The 20,232-nt window shown below is 46.5% G+C and overlaps 1 protein-coding gene across 4 annotated transcripts in view; it reads left to right on the top strand.

The window, feature by feature from the left end:
• Positions 1-19,776, top strand: part of SLC41A3 (solute carrier family 41 member 3) — a 36,438-nt gene extending 16,662 nt beyond the window's left edge. For 3 of the 4 annotated variants that reach the window (XM_073351337.2, XM_073351338.1, XM_073351339.2), the window contains 9 exons: positions 1,138-1,245; positions 2,750-2,821; positions 3,124-3,268; positions 6,958-7,104; positions 10,555-10,699; positions 11,157-11,236; positions 14,197-14,331; positions 15,336-15,484; positions 16,438-19,776. In XM_073351337.2, coding sequence (XP_073207438.1) covers positions 1,138-1,245; positions 2,750-2,821; positions 3,124-3,268; positions 6,958-7,104; positions 10,555-10,699; positions 11,157-11,236; positions 14,197-14,331; positions 15,336-15,484; positions 16,438-16,623 — 1,167 coding nt within the window. In that variant the 3' untranslated portion in view covers positions 16,624-19,776. The remainder of the gene's footprint in view (positions 1-1,137; positions 1,246-2,749; positions 2,822-3,123; positions 3,269-6,957; positions 7,105-10,554; positions 10,700-11,156; positions 11,237-14,196; positions 14,332-15,335; positions 15,485-16,437) is intronic. The other variant, XM_073351340.2, reaches the window with a different exon arrangement.
• Positions 19,777-20,232: the final 456 nt, after the last annotated feature.

The raw sequence follows: 20,232 nt of genomic DNA on the forward strand, positions 1-20,232 counted from the left end.
GAACTTTGATAGTCCTCCTCAGTTTGTCCCAGAATCAGATTTCCCACAGTAATTGAAAAGGGGTCTTGTTGCAGCACTTGGATCAGTTTCAGAATAGCTCTGCAGACTTCAGAACCTTCTGATAAGCTTGTCTGGTGTGTCACTCCTCTCCAAGAGGATCTCCTCTGGCTGCAGCATGACTATCTGTTAACCTCCTGAACATACAGTAGTTCAGTGCATGGCCAGACGTTATCTTTAAAGGTATATTCAAATAAGTTGCACATTATTTCTGCATTAGTCACTGAAGCCACAGTAGAATCTCAGAGTTATGAACACCTCGGAAATGGGGGTTGTTCGTAACTCTGAACAAAACATTCTGGTTGTTCTTTTAAAAGTTTACAACTGAATATTGACTTAATACAGCTTTGAAACTTTACTATGCAGAAGAAAAATACTGCTTTCCCTTTATTTTTTTAGTACTTTATATTTAACAGAGTACTGTATCTGCTTCTTCTTTTCTTTTCTTTTTTTGTCTCTGCTACTACCTGATTGCATACTTTTGGTTACAAATGAGGTGTGTGGTTGACTGGTTTGTTCGAAATTCTGGTGTTAGTAACTCTGAGGGTCTACTGTACTTGAGATTTCAGATCGTATAGAATGTCACAGTTTGAAACATCAGCTTCATGTAACTCAACTCAAAGGCAATCATCGGAATATGGGGATTGCCATACTGGTTTAGACCTGCAGTCCATCCAGTTCAGTATCCAGAAACGCAGGGTGGGAAGATGCTTCCAGGAAGGTATCATCCTAATTCCTAATAGATAGAGATTGTCTTAAGCCCTAAAGCACAAGTATTTTTTATACCCTGTTCAAAATCTCTTTGTCTTGACTGTTGTGACTCTGGATAATAATAGTCATTAATAACATCTCTTATTTGTGTAGTACCTATCTGCCCAAGAGATCAGAGAACACTTTGTAAACTCAAAAATTGTTTCACGCACCATCAGATTACAGCTGCCTCTGGGGTGGAGCACACCAGTTGTTCACAGTGCATGCCTTATGTTTTAGGACAGGAAATGAGCCAGGGAAGGAGAACACCTATCTAGGCAAAATGGCATTAGATGAGGTTGACGTTCTTCATGTTGCCTTCCTTTTTAGCACTGGGATGTGTTTCGGACAATTACAGAAGTTTTTATCCTGGTTCCTGCCCTGGTTGGCTTGAAGGGTAACCTTGAAATGACCCTGGCGTCCAGACTCTCTACTGCTGTAAGTGTAAAAGCTTTGGGGGGAGTGCGGGGTTTGAGCAGGAAGGAATCCTTTGACCAACAGGTCCTACTTTCGCACATGCGCGCACGTGTGTGTGTGTGACCGAGAGAGAGAAACAGAGACCCCATCCTCTTCTGTGTGTGTGTGTGTGAATCAGAGACCCCATCCCCTTCCCTGCTAAGCTGAAACAAGGTGTTTCAGGCGGGGGGAGTGTTAAAAAAGGTTCATCCCAATTCTGCAGCTGGTCGCCTCTTAAAGGATGATTCATCCATATGTGTCCAGTTGCCGGTGGTGGAGGGTGTTGCAAAAATTGAGAGAGACCAAAGAGAACATTGGTTGTACGCACAGTGGCTACCAGTGCTGAGCTGTGGGCTGCACTACTGAGATGTCTCCCCTTATGGCCACTGACCGTTATGGGTACTGACACTTTCCTTCCCATCCCTGGCAGTGAGCTGTCCCCGCAGACCAGCATGTGGATGTCCCTAAGTCCCCACAAGACTTCTTGGGACCGTTAGTAGCTTCGGCAACTTATGGCATGATCTAGCCCCTCTGGCAGCAGCATGATCTGTCCTTTAGGAGTCCTTTTGTTGGTTTGTGGGATGCCCCTACTGCAGGTCTGCCCCTGAGACAGGCCAGGCCACAAAACTGCTTGTAAAGAATAAATAGTAACAAACAGTTCAGCTGTGCTCTGTGCACGAGGTGACAGGTTTTCTCTGCTGAGTCTGACAGTGGGTTGGACTGGAATCTGAGTAGCCTGAAAAAGAAAGATACTATTTGTCATCTATAGCCTGCTTCTTCCTTATTCTGAAGGGTATTTTTTTCCCTTGTGGGAAGAAGGCTGCGTTGTTTTTTTATTGTGTCGTTTCCCTTCAGTTTGCACAGCACAATCCATCAGTAGTTTCCATCAGCAGCACCAGTAGAGATGGGCCCAGGTGGTTATGGGCTCTGTCAAAGGCCACAGTCAGCCTCCTGTATCTGGCAGAAGTGACTAAACCATGTGACTCTTCTGAGCATATTTCCGTCTCTCGGCAGCACTGAGCTCCTGACGCTGTACGTCAGCGTTTTAACAAGCAGGCACCTGAGCTGCGAGCCTGGAATTTGCACACTCGTCTGTAGCACCTGCAGAGCTTGCACGGGGATGTTGGCACTAGGTGGGTGCTCACACGTGGGATCAGCTCCTGCAGACACAGTGCACACAGCTCAGGTACCTGCCTTGGAAAGTCTGGCCCAGCGTGTCTGCTGATATCCTACCCCACCTGCAAGAGACCAGAGCTGAACTCTGGTGCCCTTCAGAGGCTAGGGCAGGGGGATACTCATTAATGAGAGAGGGGGAAGTGAGGAAGACTGGGGACACTGGCTAGCATCTTTCATCATGCTGACGTTCACTTACTCCCTCCTAGAGGGTCCAAGTGAAACCCTCTTGCTGCCAGTGCCACAGGAGTTCTTTCACGTTCTCTTTCACGTTTTCTTTCACGTGCCTTTCACGTTCTCTCTTGATTTCCAGGCTAACACTGGACAGATGGATGATACCCAGGAACAGTGGAAAATGGCCACCTGCAATTTAGCCCTGATTCAGGTAAGCAGCTCCAGCTGGAGCTGGAAAAGGCTCCTTTCTTTTGCTAAACTGCCCTCTCAGGCTGTTCCGTCTCGTTACATTCTATAGTGAGTGTTTGGATGGAATTGGGATTTTCTCTTAGAGGAATTCAGCTGGAGTTTGGCTTTCTGGGGTGCAGTTTCCTGAATGTGGGGTGGAATGATCCCCATGTCTTATTAGTGCCATGCTGGTGGTGATGAAGGGGATCGCAGGCTCCTGTGTATGTGTTCAGGGTCACGGACCCCACATGGAACTCTGCCTACCAGCTGATTTTTGCCCAACAGGTACAGGCCACTGTAGTGGGGCTGCTGGCTGCCATAGCTGCTGTCATCCTGGGAGCGATCTCAAAGGGGCACGTGGAGCTGAATCAGGCTGCAGTGCTCTGTGCGAGCAGTGTGACTACAGCATTCATAGCTGCGCTCTCCCTAGGTGAGTCTCGTTAACCCCACCACACCCGGTAATTTGGGCCAGTGAGAAACCACCCTTTCCATGCACATCTGCTCTCCATGGACTGTTTGCTCTTTTCCCATCTGGGACACTGTTCAGTAGCTGACATGAAACGATTTTGGGGTCTTGGTGGAACTTCCAGTGGACAGGCAGCCAAATCCCAAAATATTACTGGATTATTAAAATCACCACCACAAACTGACACCTAGGGAGGCCAAGGACTGAATGCACCATAGAGTGAGAGCTCCCCTCGCACCCCTAGTTAGGAGACAAGATGTGATGGGGTGAGCTTGCCCTGCTTCATCCATGCTGTACCTCTTCTGTGAAGAGAAGACTTCAGTCTCCAGGGAAAGTCCAGAAACCACCTCATCAGCCTCCTCCTGGCACTGGCCAAGGTGGTGCCATCCATCAGTCCAAGAGAAGAATGTTGGATGTGGGGGTTCGCTGTGACTTTGGGGCCTTTTTTGGGTTCCTCATTCATGCACACACATCTGCGCAGAATTCTCATGGGTGGTGTCTACTGACTCCTTGAATGCCTTCTTTGAGCTGCAGGTGTTGTCTGCTCTCCTCCGCTCCATGTCCCTTTAAATTCCTTTGTTTTGTGTCTGTGTCCTGCACCCCCGTCCCTTTTTGTTCATTTTTGTCCCATGATCTGTTGATTTCTGGGTTCTGTGGCCTCTCTCACACCCAAAGGGTGGGCCATTCATTTGCTCTGCCCCCCGTGCCAGTCGTCAAACAGCTGGCGCCATCCATCCGCTCTAAACTCTCACACACATTTTTGTTTTAAAGACAGAAAAGAAATTCAGTGTGTTCCCAGTGCTCTGAAAGTTCAGACACTCCTCCCCCACTGGGATTCTCTTCAGACCAGTTAGGGCTGGGGCTCATTCCTGCTGCAGGGCAGCAGCAAGGGGTGCTCTATGTTAAAAGCACCATTCTTCAGAGGAGTCCCTTCCTGTTTCTCCCTGGTGGCCAATCATATATCATTTTGAAGACCCCAGGGAAGATCTTTGAGCATATCCAAAGCCCAGTGTTCCAGCCAGCCAGTAAATGCAGTTCACTGATTAACACACATAAGTGCCCATCCAAAAGCTTTGGGTGCTCCATCTTGCAGTAAGACTGCCTGTAACACTCAGGGCTGAGTGTGAGTGACGACTAAGTGCAGAGTGGGTGTTGTAATCACCGTGCTGCCAGGACGTGCGGTAAATTGGTACCACACTGAAAAATGCCCTGGGTTATCTGAAGCATCCGATGAAGTGAGCTGTAGCTCACGAAAGCTTATGCTCAAATAAATTGGTTAGTCTCTAAGGTGCCACAAGTACTCCTTTTCTTTTTGTGAAGTATAAAGGGTACTTCATGCATACACGCACTGCTCTTTTACAGCATCTCTCACACACACACACTTCTCTCTAAGAGCATGTCGATCTAGGGAAATATGGTATGCTTTTGATAAGGGATGGGAAATGGCTGTCAAAGCTGTCCCTTTCCTCACGGAAGGTCAATGGTAGATTAGTATGATCGAGTGTTTAAAGCATGGGGATGGGAGTCAGCACTCTTGAGTTCTGTTCCTGGCTACAGATTCACTTTTTGAACTTGGACAAATCACTTCATTTCTCTATCTGCATGGCCCTCTCTGTGAAATGAAGATAATGGAGCTGAGTTCTTGGCAGGCCGTTCCACAATGATGTCATTATAAGGAGGGTCTGGTTAAAGGGAAAAGTAGGAATTCACACATCTGCCACAAGAGAGCAGCATGACATCCTTATTAGTGACTGAGTGGGCAGCAATGTGTTGTGTATCTAGGGTTGCCCAACCCTCCAGGATTGTCCTGGAGTCTCCAGGAATTAAAGCTTAATCTTTAATTAAAGATTGTCATATGACGAAACCTTCAGGAATACATCCAGCTAAAATCGGCAACCCTATGCAGTAGCCTTGCACACATGGCGTTGTCTAAGAAAAAGAGGATAAGTCAGAGCGTACAGATGTTCCTAGGCCAGAGTCCAAGAACAACAGAGGTGCCTGTGCTGAGGAGCACTAGACAACTTCTCAGAAGTTTATAAAAACCTCACAGCTTTTATTAACCTCTGTTCCTCCAAAGAATTGACTGGATGTAAAAAGGAAGGACTTTGCTGACACACATTCAGCTAATGTTAAGGTCTTTCCTAGCTATGGTGACAAGTTGCTGTTGTGTGGACATGTGTAGTTAAGGAAGCAGGTCGTGTTTGTGCATCGAAGGGAGCCAGGTGATTTGTGTCATGGGGGGAAGGTGTTTTCGGGGGGGGAATTGTGTGCACGTGTTAGAGGGGAGGGGCTAGTGTGTGCACGTGTGTGAGCTGTTGTCTGGAGGTGTGGTGTTCGGAAGAATGGAGTATGTTCCAGGCACACATGGAGATTCAGCACTCGCAGGCCTTTGTGAGCAGACACAGGTTTCTGAGCCAGAGAGTGTTCTCCTTTCCTGGCCTGCGTCCCCCATGCCATGCCAATGGTGGTCAGCAGGGGACGCAACAGTGGTCAGGTGCCTCGGGGCAGTGGCAGAGGACAGAATGCCATGGGAGGCTCGAAGGACATTGGATCTGGGCTTGTTTTGGAGGCTGGAGATCAGCTACTGCCCTGAACAGTCACAAAACACTCAAGTCAGGCTGATAAACGTGTCTGTCAGTTGACTTGCCCACAGATAAGAGTTTTGTCTGATCTCTGCCAAGGTCTCATTTCCCCAAAAATGAACTGTTGCTGCTGCTGTGACTCTCCAAAGCATTTTGCTGCGCTCTGTTCTGGTTTGCACTGCTGTAGCAGGACGCTCTCTTGTTCTCAGAGTCTGACTCTCACCTGGCCTTTGGGGTTTCTATTAATAAGCCAAAATTCCATCCTCACCAACCAGCAGGAGACTGTGCCCCAGATCCTGAGCTGCAGCTGAATTTTGCTTAGCCCACCTCAGGATGGGGGGGTGTACGTGGCTAGAAGCTACTTTTATACCCCCTTGATCCTGAAGCTGTCCAGCCTCCAGGCCACATTGTAAATTAGAGCAGCCCAGAGAGCTGTGGTCCCCAAGCAGCTGTTCTGGCAGCCAGGGATCGCTGGGGGAAACGGATGCCCAGCCAAGACCCTTATGCTGGGGATGTGGAGCTGGCTTGTGACCTGCAGTGGCAGCCCCATGCCACTTAAGAATTCAAAAGCAAGTAAAAAACTCTGAATAATACTGAATGCTGTTCTGGAAAATGCCTTTGGGCTGTGGAATCTAGATGTGACCCCAGAGAATGGCACCTCTCTAGTCCCCTGCTACTTCTGCCTGGTCTTGAGTACCCACTGTGTGCATAGCTATGAATGTGCTTTGTTCCTGGTCCCACTTTAGGCCAGTAGAGACTATCTGGCAGGGATGACAGCATCTACATTTGGGCCATTCAGTGCTTTCTGCACTGAGCCGTGGTGTTTGCTTTGTTGTGTATGGACCCGTGGCAGAGCCGTGTTCTTCAGTACAGTGAGAACACTAGGCACATTTCCTGAGTGTGATCAAACTCCACTTGGATGCTGCACCAAGTGATGGGCAAAGGCAACTTTAAGCCACCATGGGCCATCCCGGAACCAGGGCAGCCCTTGGCACAGTGTGGAGCAATGGTGCCAACACAAAAAACAGCATCATCCTCTGTGTCTGAACCCCTGGTCTGTGTCTTCTCTAGGTCTAGTGATGATCGGCGTGATCATCGGTGCGAGGAAGGTGGGGATAAACCCAGACAACGTCGCCACTCCCATAGCAGCGAGCCTTGGAGATTTGATAACCCTTTCTCTGCTAGCAGGAATCAGCAGCACCCTCTTTAAATACATAGGTAAGGTACATAGCAGAGTCTCTGCGGCTCAGCTGTCGGGGAAGCCTCCTGCTAGGGAGAGCTGTTCAGTTGTGGAAGGGAAGCATCCACAGTCCTGGAAATGTTGAAGCTAGACTGGACACAGCATTACAACAGGGAGTGGTCTTGTAGGGCTGTGGAGGTGGGAGATAGAGATGGAAAAGGCTTTGTAGGTAAGTCCTATGACTGTCCGGTCTATTGTAAGGGTTTTGGGACCATTCAGTGGAATGGAAATAATGTTGTCCAGTGGTTAGAGCAGAAGACTGGGATTCAGGACACCTCGGTTCTAGTCTTGCATCTGTCACTAACTCACTGCAACACTGGCCGAGTCACTTATGCTCTCTTTGCCTTTGCACCCCCACATGTAAATGGGAATAATGCTCCCCACCTCATAAGGCTATTGTGAGGCTTAGCTGATGTCTCCGGTCCTCTGGGAGCACAAAGCATTATCATCATCTTGGAATGGGGGAGAGAATATATTCTCCTAAGAGACCCTCTTTAGGCCAGTGCTGTGACTGCTGTGTTAACCATGCTCTGAGGGTATGTCTACACAGCAGCTAGACACCCGCGGCTGATCCGTGCCATCCGACTCGGGCTCTCGAGGCTCGAGCTGCGTGGCTGTTTCACTGCTTTGTAGACGTCTGGGCTCAGGCTCTAGGACCCTGCAAGGTGGGAGGGAGTCTACACAGCAATGAAATGGCCCCGCAGCCTGAGCCCTGAATGCCTGAGTCAGCTGGCCTGGGCCAGCCACAGGTGTTTCTTTGCTGTGTATCCATAATCCTAGAGGTGACAAATGGGTTAAAAACCTTGGCCCGTGAACTGCTTCTCCTATATGAGCCTGGAAAATGCACAGTACATTTTTGGAACTGGGGAGAAATGTGATTTATGCTTTAATTGATGTTTGAAAATAGCTAAGCAAAGTACCATGGGCCTGACCTAGAAAGAGAAAAGGTTCAGGGCTGGGTTGTTTTTTTTAAACAACGTCTGTTGAGGATGTTTTTAAAAAATGAAAAGTTTGTAACAATTAAACCCAAAGTTTCACTGAAAACTGACAGCAGAAATGGTGAGAGAGACAGCTTTTTCCTATTCCAATAACTTATTCCATATGCCTACAAATAGGAGAACAATTGAATCCATATCCCAGAAAGAAAGAGGCTGGGGGAGGTCCAATAGTCCTTTCATTCTAGTTCTCCTATGCTTCAGAAATGTATTTATTCAGTGTGCAGTTCCCCAAGATGCCATGCCAGCTACCTACACAAAACTGGCTTGGCCTTCTGCATCTCCACGTCCAGTAATCTCTCTCCGGGACTGCATTCTGGAGTAAGGTGATAACATATACCCTAGTGTACAAATACAGTAATGAGCAGCCGTGAATTTAGGGGGCTATCATTGCAGCTGAGTAGTCTGGCTGGAGAGGGCATAAATTCTGCTGGAGTTTTATTCAGCAGTGCTCTGGCAGAGGATTGGTTACGTTGTGTCAGTCACTAGTGTGACATCACCCAATTGGTGGGTTTTCATAATTCCCAGGTTTCCAAACTCTTCTGTATTTCAATGGAGGTGAGAGGGAAGTGGGATAGGGTGTGTGACCCTGCCTTGATCAGAGAAGTATATTCCCTTAAGGACACTGAGTCATGGAAGGCCCAGAATGTTACATGCCTTTGAAAGTTACATTTTCCCCTGGAGGTATAATGCTCTCGTTCCAGTACAGTGTTTTATAATCTTTTAAAATCAACATGTCTCCTTCCAGTTCTAAATACTTCGGGGCTGATTACACCACCCTTCCTCGCGCTGAATAGTATTTCGCTCAACAAGTAATAATCAATGGACTGCTTGCTTAGTAAGATACTACTCCTGAGTAAGGGTGACAGAACTGGGTCCAAAGGCCTGACATACAGATTCTAAAGGGAATCTTTCCATTGATTACAGTGGGCCTTGGATCGTATGTGATAGATGTGAACATCCTGTATGTGTGGGGTTTAAAATTAAGCTAATTGCCAAATGCCCAAAAGAGCAAGGGGATACTTGGCATCTGACTCGGTTGGATGTCCCATCGTGCGTCTTTGCTTCCTGTCCTAGCTGGCTTGAGGGGGTGCTATGCACTGTTAAACAGCTGCCATTTGCACCCCAGAAGAGGCTGCATTTCAGTGGTGGGTGAAGTGCACTATGATAAGTACCTCCCTGTGTAAAAAAGCTTTCATAATGATAAGATACTATTCTAAGGCCTGGTCTACACTATGGGGGGGGATCAATCTAAGATACGCCACTTCAGCTACGAGAATAGCGTAGCTGAAGTTGACGTATCTTAGATCAACTTAGAATCACTTACTTCGCGTCCTCGCGGTGCAGGATCGACGGCCGCCACTCCCCCCGTCGACTCCGCTTCCACCTCTCGCCCTGGTGGAGTTCTGGAGTCTATTGCAGAGCGATTGAGGATCGATTTATCGCGTCTACACTAGACGTGATAAATCAATCCCCGATAGATCGATCACCACCCGCCGATCCGGTGGGTAGTGTCGACGTGGCCTAAGAAAGTTAATCGTGTCTTACATGCATTTTCCCAAACATATTGTCAGGGCCTTAGGTTAGAAATGTATCAAGCTTGCGTTATATATTGGAATACCTGCAAAACCTATGTTTTACCATGCCCAGCTTTGGACTTAATACAGAGAGCAGATGGAGAAGCCCTATAGACAAATTATTAGCATCTCAAAAGGCCTGGCACAATCCCCATCTCTTGAAGATGTTTCTGGTGCTGAGTCATGTTTGTTTTCTTGTAGGGCAGCATTTTTTAAGTGCCATTTGCTTCTGAAGGTCGTTTCAAGGTTATGCTGCTGCCAAAGGGAAATGTAGCTAATAGAAATGAACATAAACCAGCAAGTAAAAATCCTGCCCCTCAGCTGTCTGATGTATGGAGCATCAGAAAACAGCAGTTGTCCATCTAGTCTGCTGCCCTGGCATCAGCAATAGCCAGTGCCAGGTGGTTCAGAGGAAGGGGTGAGATGCCCCCTCATGTCTATTTATGGCATAAGTTGCCCACAGGAAAACATTCTTCTTAGCCCCAGCGAGTTAGTGGTTGACTTATCCCTGAAATAAAAGGGTTTATATCCCATATACATTTCTATCCAGTCTAATGAAATGGTGTGGACGTCGTGATTCATATCTATCTAACTTGATTTGAATCCTCCTAATCTCTTGGCCTTTGTACTTTCCTGTGCCGGTGAGTTTCGGAGGTGAATTATGGACTGTGGGGGGAAAAAAATATCCTGGATGATGTGATTTATATCTTGCAACATGAAGACTTCAGTCCCAAGCAGTGCTTCCTTTCTTTCAGTCAGTCAGGAATGTAATGGTGGTGTCCAGTCAGATTTTACACTCTTATGCAATTGGAGGCATGTAAATCGCATTTAACTTTGAATTTCTTTTCCATGCCAGATGTGAAATACCTTTCGCCTTTGATCTGCGCTGTGTTTGTTATCATGATTCCTCTTTGGGTTGCTATTGCCAAGCAAAGTCCATCTATTGCTGAGGTCCTGAAGTCTGGATGGCAGCCGGTGATTGTTGCAATGAGCATCAGCAGGTAAACCTAGGAACCACCCTTCTCACTCCACACTCTGCGAACATCTTTTTCTCTTTCAGGGAATAACAGTCAGCCTAATTGAAGGTCCAGGACAGTGCCCCCCCCCCCCAAAAAAAAAATATTCTGCCTGTCTGAGATTCCAGTGATGATTTATAGTGACATGGTTTTAAATTCTCTAGTCTCAGGACCTGTCATTGTTAGAGGCGCTTTGATGGATCAGTGTGTTCCATAAAACAAACACATCTGCTGCATAGTCAAATACAACCTGTATAGCTGTCATTATTATTGGTATTGTGGTAGCACTTAGAAACCCCAGTCGCGGATCAAGACCCCATTGTGTTAGATGCTGTACTAACACAGAACAAAAAGGACAGTTAGTCCTTGCCTCAGTCTCTGTATTCTGCGCCTGGTAACAGATGATAGGTAATAAGCTTTTATTTTGTGTCATTTTTAACAGCATTGGTGGGCTGATCTTGGACAAAACTGTAACTGACCCAAACTTCGAAGGCATGGCAGTTTTTACACCTGTGATTAATGGTAGGTTGAGGGGGGTTATGTTTTTGTCCTTTCACCTCCAGAGGGCTGGGTTCACTTGCCGGCTTACGTTACCAAAGAAAATGAGACTTGTGGTCTCGTCTGGTTTTTGCTTTATCCACATCACACATTGCAGAACAATTGGCACTTTCAGGTTACGTCTGCCGTGCAGTCAGAGGTGTGATTACAGCTTGTATAGATATACCCAGACTAGCTGTAATCTAGCTAGTGTGGCTAAAAATAGCAGTGAAGACGCAGTGGCATGGGCTGTACAAGCCCAGAACCCTAGGTATCTGCTCATGCTCCTAGCTTGCTCTGCGGTCTCTGCGAATCACTGCTATTTTGAGCCATGCTAGCTAGGTGAAAACTCGTGTGAGTATGCCAAACTGAGCTGCAGTTGTACCTCTGATTCCAGTGTAGACATATCCTCAGATCGGGAGAGGCTCTGGAGTGGAATAGCAGGGAGAGCTGCAGGTCAGGACTGAGCAGAGCTGTGGGGAGGAAGCCTGCATAACCCCAGCTGACTACATCTGCTGTTAGCCTGTCTACACCACAATTAGACACCTGCAACTGACGATGCCAGCTGACTTGGGCTCTTGGAGCTCAACTAAGGGGCTCTTTAATTGCAGTGTGGACATTTGGGCTCAGGTTGGAGTCCAGGTTCTGGGTCCCTGTGAGGTGGAAGGGTCCCAAGACTTGAGCTGCAGCCTTAGCCCAAACGTCTACACTGCAATTAAACAGCCCTTTAGCCTGAGCCGCACGAGCACAGGGGCAGCTGTGGGTTTTTAATTGCACTGTGGACATACCCTGAGTTTCATGAGCATTCAATCACTGCAAAATATCACAATAAAACTCCTTTCCTTCCAATCCCAAATCAACAGTCTGAGCTGTGCAATCAGTTCAAGCTTCTGATACACATTGATGATCAAGATTAGCCAACTGTGGAAACAACCTGGGCTTTTGGATTGATTTTTTTCTGATATAATGTTTAATGCAAGTTAGGCTCATTCTAGAGGAAACCAACATTCATTAAGAAATTACAGCGTTGTTCCATATGCAAAGCATTTTGTCGTCTAGCAGCTCTTTAAATTGCAGCGATTCTAATACCCACAAGATGTCTTGCTAAACCTGTCTACCTGCAATGTAAGCCCACGGTTCGAATTTAGGCTCAAGCCTAACCCTGCTTCTGACTACACACAAATCGCACTGACCCAGATCCCATGACCTCATGGGGGTGGAGGGTCCAAGCCTGAGTCAAGCTGGGACCCAGGGTTCAAACCGTGTTGCTTTGCAGTGCAGATGCTGCCCCACTGGACTTGTGCTCTGGGAGTCCACCAAAAGTATTCCACAGTCCCATGGGCCAACTTTTTTTGTACTTTGGACAGTCAAGTTTGGTGGACAATCAGCTTTTCCCACACTACACAAAGAGCTAGAGTGGCCATCTTTTGGCAGATCACTCTCCCGTCGACTCCGGTACTCCACTGGAACGAGAAGAGTAAGGGGAGTCGATGGGAGAGTGTCTCCAGTCGATATCGCATAGTGTGGATCCCGTGGTAAGCAGATCTAAGCTACGTTGACTTGAGTTACACTACTAACGTAACTCAAATTGTGTAGGCTAGATCAGCTTTCCCATGTAGTGTAGACAAGGCCTGGGATATGGGTGGTTGGACTCGAGGCTGCATAATGCAGGGTAGATCTTGGAGCTCCAGGCTGGGACCCAGGGTTCAGCAATTCCTAACCTGGGGTTACAAATGAGTGTAGACGTTCAAGCCCTAGATTAACAAACCCAAGGTCTGCTAACTCAGGTTCTATTAACTCTGATCTTACTTTGCAGTGTAGACACACCCTTTATGACAAACCTTTTCTAGTGCTATCAGCCAAAAAGCTACATTAGGAAATCAAATCAAAGCTATTCCATTGATCAGAGCTCATAAAAGTTCTCACAGATTGCTAGATATCTGAGAGAACATTTATTGGCCCAAAATCATCTGCAGAATTAAGCATGCCCCTGTTTTGATGCAACTCCCTGTTTGCATAGGCAAAGATGCCCAGGAACAATTTGAGGGTTCCCTTTCAGGGAGTCAGTTTGCAAATATCACCCTTTAGGTCATATTATTTTTGGATCAGGTCCTGAAGACTTTACTCGGTTTTCACTCAGGCAGATTTCACCTTCAGTGACAGAGAGAGAGAGAGAGAGTGCCTGAGAAAAGAAACAAGTAAAAGCTGCAGGATTTAGCTCATTATTATTTTATCCAGTGCATCCCATTCCCTCCGCCACACACAGGTACATACAGACCCATAGGCAATGCAGGATTGCTCCCCAGAATATAGTCAGTGGTCTAATGGAGAATGTAGCAGCTATTTCATGTTTGCCAGAATTAAACAATTGGGAAGGTACTAATTGCCTTTTAATTAACCAACATGGTTAGGGCTGATTCATTCTCATCTGATTCTTTCTCACTTAGTAAGTGTGTCAGGTGCTTCCAAATGAACAGGATGATCACGGTCTGTTTCACTTGTGATTTAAATAATAAAGTCTCTCTAGCTGAGTCCCTCCAAGAAGCAGAACTGAGAGCAGCAGCTGCCTTTGCACCGGCTGTTTGCACCAGGTGTTTCCCAGAGATCAGTTCATGCCAGCTGGAGATCATGCAACATTTGACTTGTCATAGCAAGCAGAAGGTCCAGGGGAGAATGTTTTATATAAAACCACCAAAAAGAGACATTCATCTGAACGTTCCTCTTCCTGTGATTTTTGTGACTGTTCCTAGCATGTGAATAAAACAGCACCACAATGACACATGGGTTTGGGTTGATCTCTTCTTAACCACCATGCCCACTGCGCATCTGAGCAGATACAGGTTGGCCAACCTTCTGCTGAGTCCCTAGAGACCAATGCATTGTATGTGGCTACTTGCTGCCACTAGGAGAGAGGCTTATGGGATTGTTGCATTTTGCACTTGCAGGTGTTGGTGGGAATCTGGTAGCCATCCAAGCCAGCCGCATCTCCACATTCCTGCACTTCTGGAGCATGCCTGGAGTCCTGCCCTACAAGATGAGGCAGAACTGGCCCAATCCATGCACTACGTTCTTCATGTCAGGTAGACAATGAACCCCAGGTGTGCACATCGCAAAACCCATCATCCCAACGAGAGCGCCCTTTGTCACCCTGGCTGGTTAAGGACCGCATGGGTTGTGGAGATGGCGCTCCTCTTCCTTCCTGAGAGGGGGAACCTCCAGGGCAGGATTGAGGTACCTTGGCAAAGGGCAGGTTGGGGGAAGCTTGTTCCTACTAGCTGTGCTGTACTTGCTCCGTGGATGGACAGGGAACACTGGCCTCCAGAGTATCTGTGGCTGGCAACAAATCATTTGAAAAGAAACTTCAAATTCACGCTCAGGGCGAGTCACCCATTGTAACTGGGACCGTCCTAGATGCCCCAGTGCATGAATTAGAAGCGGACTGAAGCACGTAGTGGGGCCGATTCTGATCTCACTCATGCTGGGAAAATCAGGAGTAGCTCTGATCAAGGCAATGGAGTTACACTGACACAAGCAAAATCCGAATCTGGTCTGTTACTTTTAGATGACTGGCTTATGTTGCTTTTCCGTTGGAAGTCTGTGCGCTGACGATAGGGCAGAGTCAGAGCTAGGAAAGTGGATCACGGTGATTCATAGCAGGAGCTGAGTGGGGACCGGAGCTGCGTAGGATAGCTGAATGAAACAGCTGTGGGAAGTTAAGCAAGAGGATCAGGAGAGAATCAGGGAGCTGAGTATGTATGTAGAACATGGTTTTATTATGAGGTTAATGCCAGAAAAAGCTGCTGGGGGCAGTCCCAGAAATACTTTATATGGTGTGAGAAGTGGGATCCAGAGGGGTGGATGAAACAACTAGATAGTTACTCACGATACCTAATGTTATATTAAGGAACTGAGTATCCTTCAGAAATGAGTTGTCAACAGTCCATATCTCTCTCCTACTCTCCTGGCAATGGTATTTAACATCCACAAATGTGTCTGTGGTCACTGAAGGATGTACAGCTTCATGCTTCTTTCCCCCTCAAGCAGTAACTGCTCTGGTTCATTTTAATACATGTGTTCTCTCCAGGGGTGAATTCCAAGTCAGCCCGCGTCCTGTTCCTGCTGGTTATCCCCGGACACCTGGTATTCCTGTACACCATTCGCCTGCTGCAGGGCGGGCACACAGCCATCACCGTCACTTTTGTGATGTTTTATCTGACTGCTGCTTTGCTGCAGGTAATAAAAAGAGTCCAGCTGAGCTGAGGGTGAATCTTTGCCATCCTCTGCCTGTGATTATATGACACACAACCCCGACACCACAGTTGAAGTTGTTTTAAAAAAAAACAAAAAACTTGCTATTCTGCATATCCACCATGGCAAAACCACTCCCACAGTTGGAGCCAAATATGAAAATACATGCAATAAATTACAGCACCGGTAATGGAATCTCAGCAACATCACAGCTGATTTCTAGGGGACCTAGTAGTGAAGGAAACACTAGGCGTGTGCTCTTTTTAGTTGCATTATAATCTATGAAGACTAGGAAATGATGCAGGGGGAGGAGAGTTGTGCTTGCTATTTTTTCTGCTTGGTTTATTCCCTTTAGAAATGCCCAGTCTTGTGGTCCCTGATATGCTGAGATGTCCCTTGGAGGACCTAGAGATACGGAGTGGGAGAACTCTCTCAATATTTAATTGAATTAAAAAGGCAGTCTTTAATCTTTAACAAAAGCTTTTCCTACAGCTGGTTATCGGGATCTTGAGGTAAATGTGAATGAAAAACAAATAAAACCACAAAGATTTTTAAATAGTCTAGATAAAAATCACTTCTCTTTTCAGTGACTCAGGGTTCACTTGCTTGGTATCTTTGATGTGATAAAAACCTACTAGATCTCCAGTTGGTACCAGGGAGACTGCCAGGAAAAACGAGGTAGACAAGACCCGAATCGCTAACGTAAAAGAGAAGCATAAAACCTCTGCCTACAGAAGTTACCTTCTGCGGGCTGGCCCATTGTTTTTCCCTACATTTTTAGGCCCAATCCTGCTCACACTTACGTCTCCCATTGTCTTCATTGGCAGCAGGAACTCCATCCCTCCATCATAATGACAGTATATTCTAGCAATAGGTACCATATCCCAGCTGCATGCCTGTCACTCGCTGACCGCTGGGTCTGTCTTCTCTCTGGACAGGTGGGAATCCTGCTCTACATGGCTGATCTAATTGTGCGACTGGTGTGGAGGAAGGCCCTGGATCCAGACAACTTCTCCATCCCCTACCTCACTGCCCTGGGCGACCTCCTGGGCACGGGATTCCTGGCACTTTGCTTCCGCTTGGTTTGGCTCGTCAATGGGACTGAGATGAAACTGCGAAACTAACCGGACATCTGCTGCAGTGTTGGTCCATTGCTGCTCCACCAAGCAAGTCACTCAGTATGGTGCTTTAATATGGTCCAACAAAGTCGTTAGAGACTACTTCTAAGACTAAGTCTTTAAACTGAACGGGTCTGCTATCCTTGCCCACCCCTACTGACCACTGCAGTGCCTTACAGCTGTCTAATTTAGATCAAAAGAAGCAGCATCTGTCTGGATTTATCCAGCTTTGAAAGTGACCTAGCCATCTTAAAACAGTGTACTCTGTCTATGTGTGCATCTATAAAACCAGGGGTTAAGGAACACAGGTCATATCTTGGCAAATCTGCATTTTGATTGGCTTAAAAATGTATGAATGTAACCACCTGGTAAGTAGGAGACTAATTCACTCCCCACTGAAGTCAATGGGAGACTTTCCATTGTCTTCAGTTAGTCTTTGGATCAGATCCTAGATGAGGATGTTGCAATGTCTCTGATCAGCAGTTAGAGCCCAAGTAATATTTTCTTGCCCCTCTTCCTCCCCAGCACATCCCTGGGAGCAAGAATCAATAAAGGCCTTAAAATTCTCTCTCCATAACTTCTGTATTCAGGGTCTCAAAGAGCATGTTCCCCATTGGATTGCAACTTAAGGAACATCTGTTCAGTAGTTTTTATGGTTTATGGAAACACAAATAAAATGTAAACCATTTCGTAGTGGTGGGGGTGGGATTGCCATTATTTTGATGTTGCTAATCGCTGATATTGGCACTGTACTAAGGAACTGTTAGATCACTAACACCTAGACCTGCACAGCATGGACCTTTCACAGCTTGGGTCATATTTCAGCTAGGATACATAATCCAGCCACCCCTTCAAAAAAATACCATTTAGCATAGAAATGTAGGACAGGGTGGGACCTTTAGAAGCCCTCCAGGCCAGCCCCCCATGCTGAGGCAGGACTAAGTAAACCTAGGCCAGTCCTGCAAGTGTTTGTCCAACCTATTCTAAAAGCCTCCATTAGGTCACACTGTTGATGCTTGTTGATTTCTGTAGAAGTCTTTGGTTGGTGGTGTTCCCCAGCCCTAAGAGAGGAAGCGGGGAACAGTGGTTGAGGGCACTAGCTTGTGAGACTAAAAACCACAGTTCAGTTCCTTACTCCGCTACAGCCTTCCTCTGTCACCTTAGGCAAATATGTGGGGCCAGATTTTTAAAGAGATATAGACACCCAAAGATGTAGGTAGGCAGCCAAGGAGATTTTCAGAAGTGCCTAGGTGCTTTGTGAGACATGTAATAGATGCAGCAGCTGGAGAGATTGCAAACTGAGTTTCAGTAGGGTTTGATTCAGTCTTTAAGCCAAACTTGTGATCTGGCTTTTGAGCATGCTAAAGTTTTAGACTGAGATTTTTCAAAGGAGCTTATGAGAATTAGGCAACCAGCTCCATTGAATATGAACAGATTTGGGTGCCTAACTCTGTTAGGCCCTGTTGCACATCCCAGCCTTAGTGCTGTCTGGATCTTCCTATGACAGACCATTACGAAGAAAGTATTTGCAATATTCAGATCCCAGTTTAGCTTGTGAACACCCCTAAAATCCTGGGCTGTTCAGCTCTGCGGTACTGCTTGAGGCCCTGTTCTGTTTGAAAACATAGCTCCGGTGACCCCTTTTTCATTCACAACGGTAAGTGCTGCAGCCCTGGCTGAATGGAACATTAGCTTCCCGGATAGCTGCATTTCAGCATTCACATCCCATTGTCCTCTAATCATGGCCCCTTATGCGTTACTAACCATCTGCTGCCTGTGTGAAGTCAGCACAATTCAGTTTCAACCATGAGCGGACGTGTGGTAATTGCAGCAGCGTAGACAGGAAGACGGGTTACTTGCATTCAAACTGAAACATCAATTGAGCAATTACAGATGTGTAGGGAAGGGGGCGCCGTGCAGTCTAGGAGTTTGCAGATCTCAAGCCTGTAACCAATTTTTTAAGAAGTGACTGTGATGCTGGCTTGAGAGCCTCTACAGAACAAAGTCATCCCACCACAGACCAGGTACAGCATGGGCAGCAGCAGGGCAAACTTCCTGTGCCGATTTTCTAAGGACTCCTTTGTTTTTGCTATCTTCCCTACTAGGGTGGGGATCTGAGCAACTTAGGCAAGCCTCTTCCTAGTGTGTTAGCACAGTCCAGCAGGGACAAAAAGGAACCTACAGGTGGGAGCCTCATGATAAATCTTTCCCTATTTTAAGAGGAGCACTAAATAGGTGGTTGCTCCCATCATCTGCCCCTACAGCAGTTTTCCCTACAGATAGTCACCTGGGGAAATTCACACTGGTGCAAAGGGCCAGCACAAGCCCAATGCACCCATGTTGAGGACTTATCTGGTGCTGGCCTTCTGCACGGGGTTGAATTTTACCCCTAGTGACTGAGCCAGTCACTTTCCTGATTTATGATTCCCAGTAACTGATACATGGTCGCTCTTAGAACTTAAAGCAATAATTCACACTTCTAATTTTTTTTCTAATAAACAATATTTCTTAATGACCAGCTTTTTCTGGTTGTAAATATTGACAGTGTCCTTGGGCTGGAACATGTAATCAGTCCCAGCTGTGTCCTATTTAAACAGGCATGATTGTCAAGCAAATGCTATACCTTTTGACTGATGTGTTTTTGTGTAGGACGGTTTGACAATCCCAGATGCGTCTCTGTGGCTGAGGCCAATATGCCTGGGGCATAAATAGCACTGACAGGGGCTGTTCGCTAAGGTCCGAGGTCTGGCCATACTGAAACTTTTGCTGTTTGGCCAAGCAGCAAAATAATTCTGTTGCTGTATTGGTGTTTCTTTTCTATCCTCCAGAGATATGATATAACACAGTGGTTCTCACACTCTTGATCAGGACCCCAAAGTGGGTTGTGACCCCATTTTAATGGAGTCGCCAGGGCCAGCATTAGATTCACTGGGGCCCAGGGCTGAAGCCGAAACCCAAGGGCTTCAGCCCGGGGCAGCAGGGCTCTGGTTCTGGCTCTGCTCCTCCACGCCCCCACCTAGGGTTATTTAGTAATTTTTATTGTCAGAAGGGGATTGCTGTGCGATGAAGTTTGAGAATCGCTGAGAACAGGAGAAAATGGTTTCTGTACAAGGGGCTTTTTAAAGTGCGTATTAAAGGGACATTTATTTGTCTTCTAAACCTGTTTTCTCTCTCTGTGTGTGTGTATATATATATATTTCAGACCTTATTTCAAAAGAGCTTCTATAACAAGAAAAGAAAAGGAGTACTTGTGGCACCTTAGAGACTAACAAATTTATTCGAGCATAAGCTTTCGTGAGCTACAGCTCACTTCATCGGATGCATACAGTAGAAAATGTAGTGGGGAGATTTTATGTACACAGAGAACATGAAACAATGGGTGTTATATGGTAACACGAAAGCTTATGCTCTAATAAATTTGTTAGTCTCTAAGGTGCCACAAGTACTCCTTTTCTTTTTACGGATACAGACTAACACGGCTGCTACTCTGAAACCTGTAACAAGATTTAGCTTTAGTGCTAAGGCAGCAGGTAAATAGGCTGATGTGCACGTGACCAAATTTGAAAATGGGCCTCAACGTGGGGAAAATACAAGCAAGTCCCTTTGTGATATAGA

This window comes from Lepidochelys kempii, chromosome 7 (assembly GCF_965140285.1).
Source record: "Lepidochelys kempii isolate rLepKem1 chromosome 7, rLepKem1.hap1, whole genome shotgun sequence".
Classification (NCBI taxonomy): Eukaryota; Metazoa; Chordata; order Testudines; family Cheloniidae; genus Lepidochelys; species Lepidochelys kempii.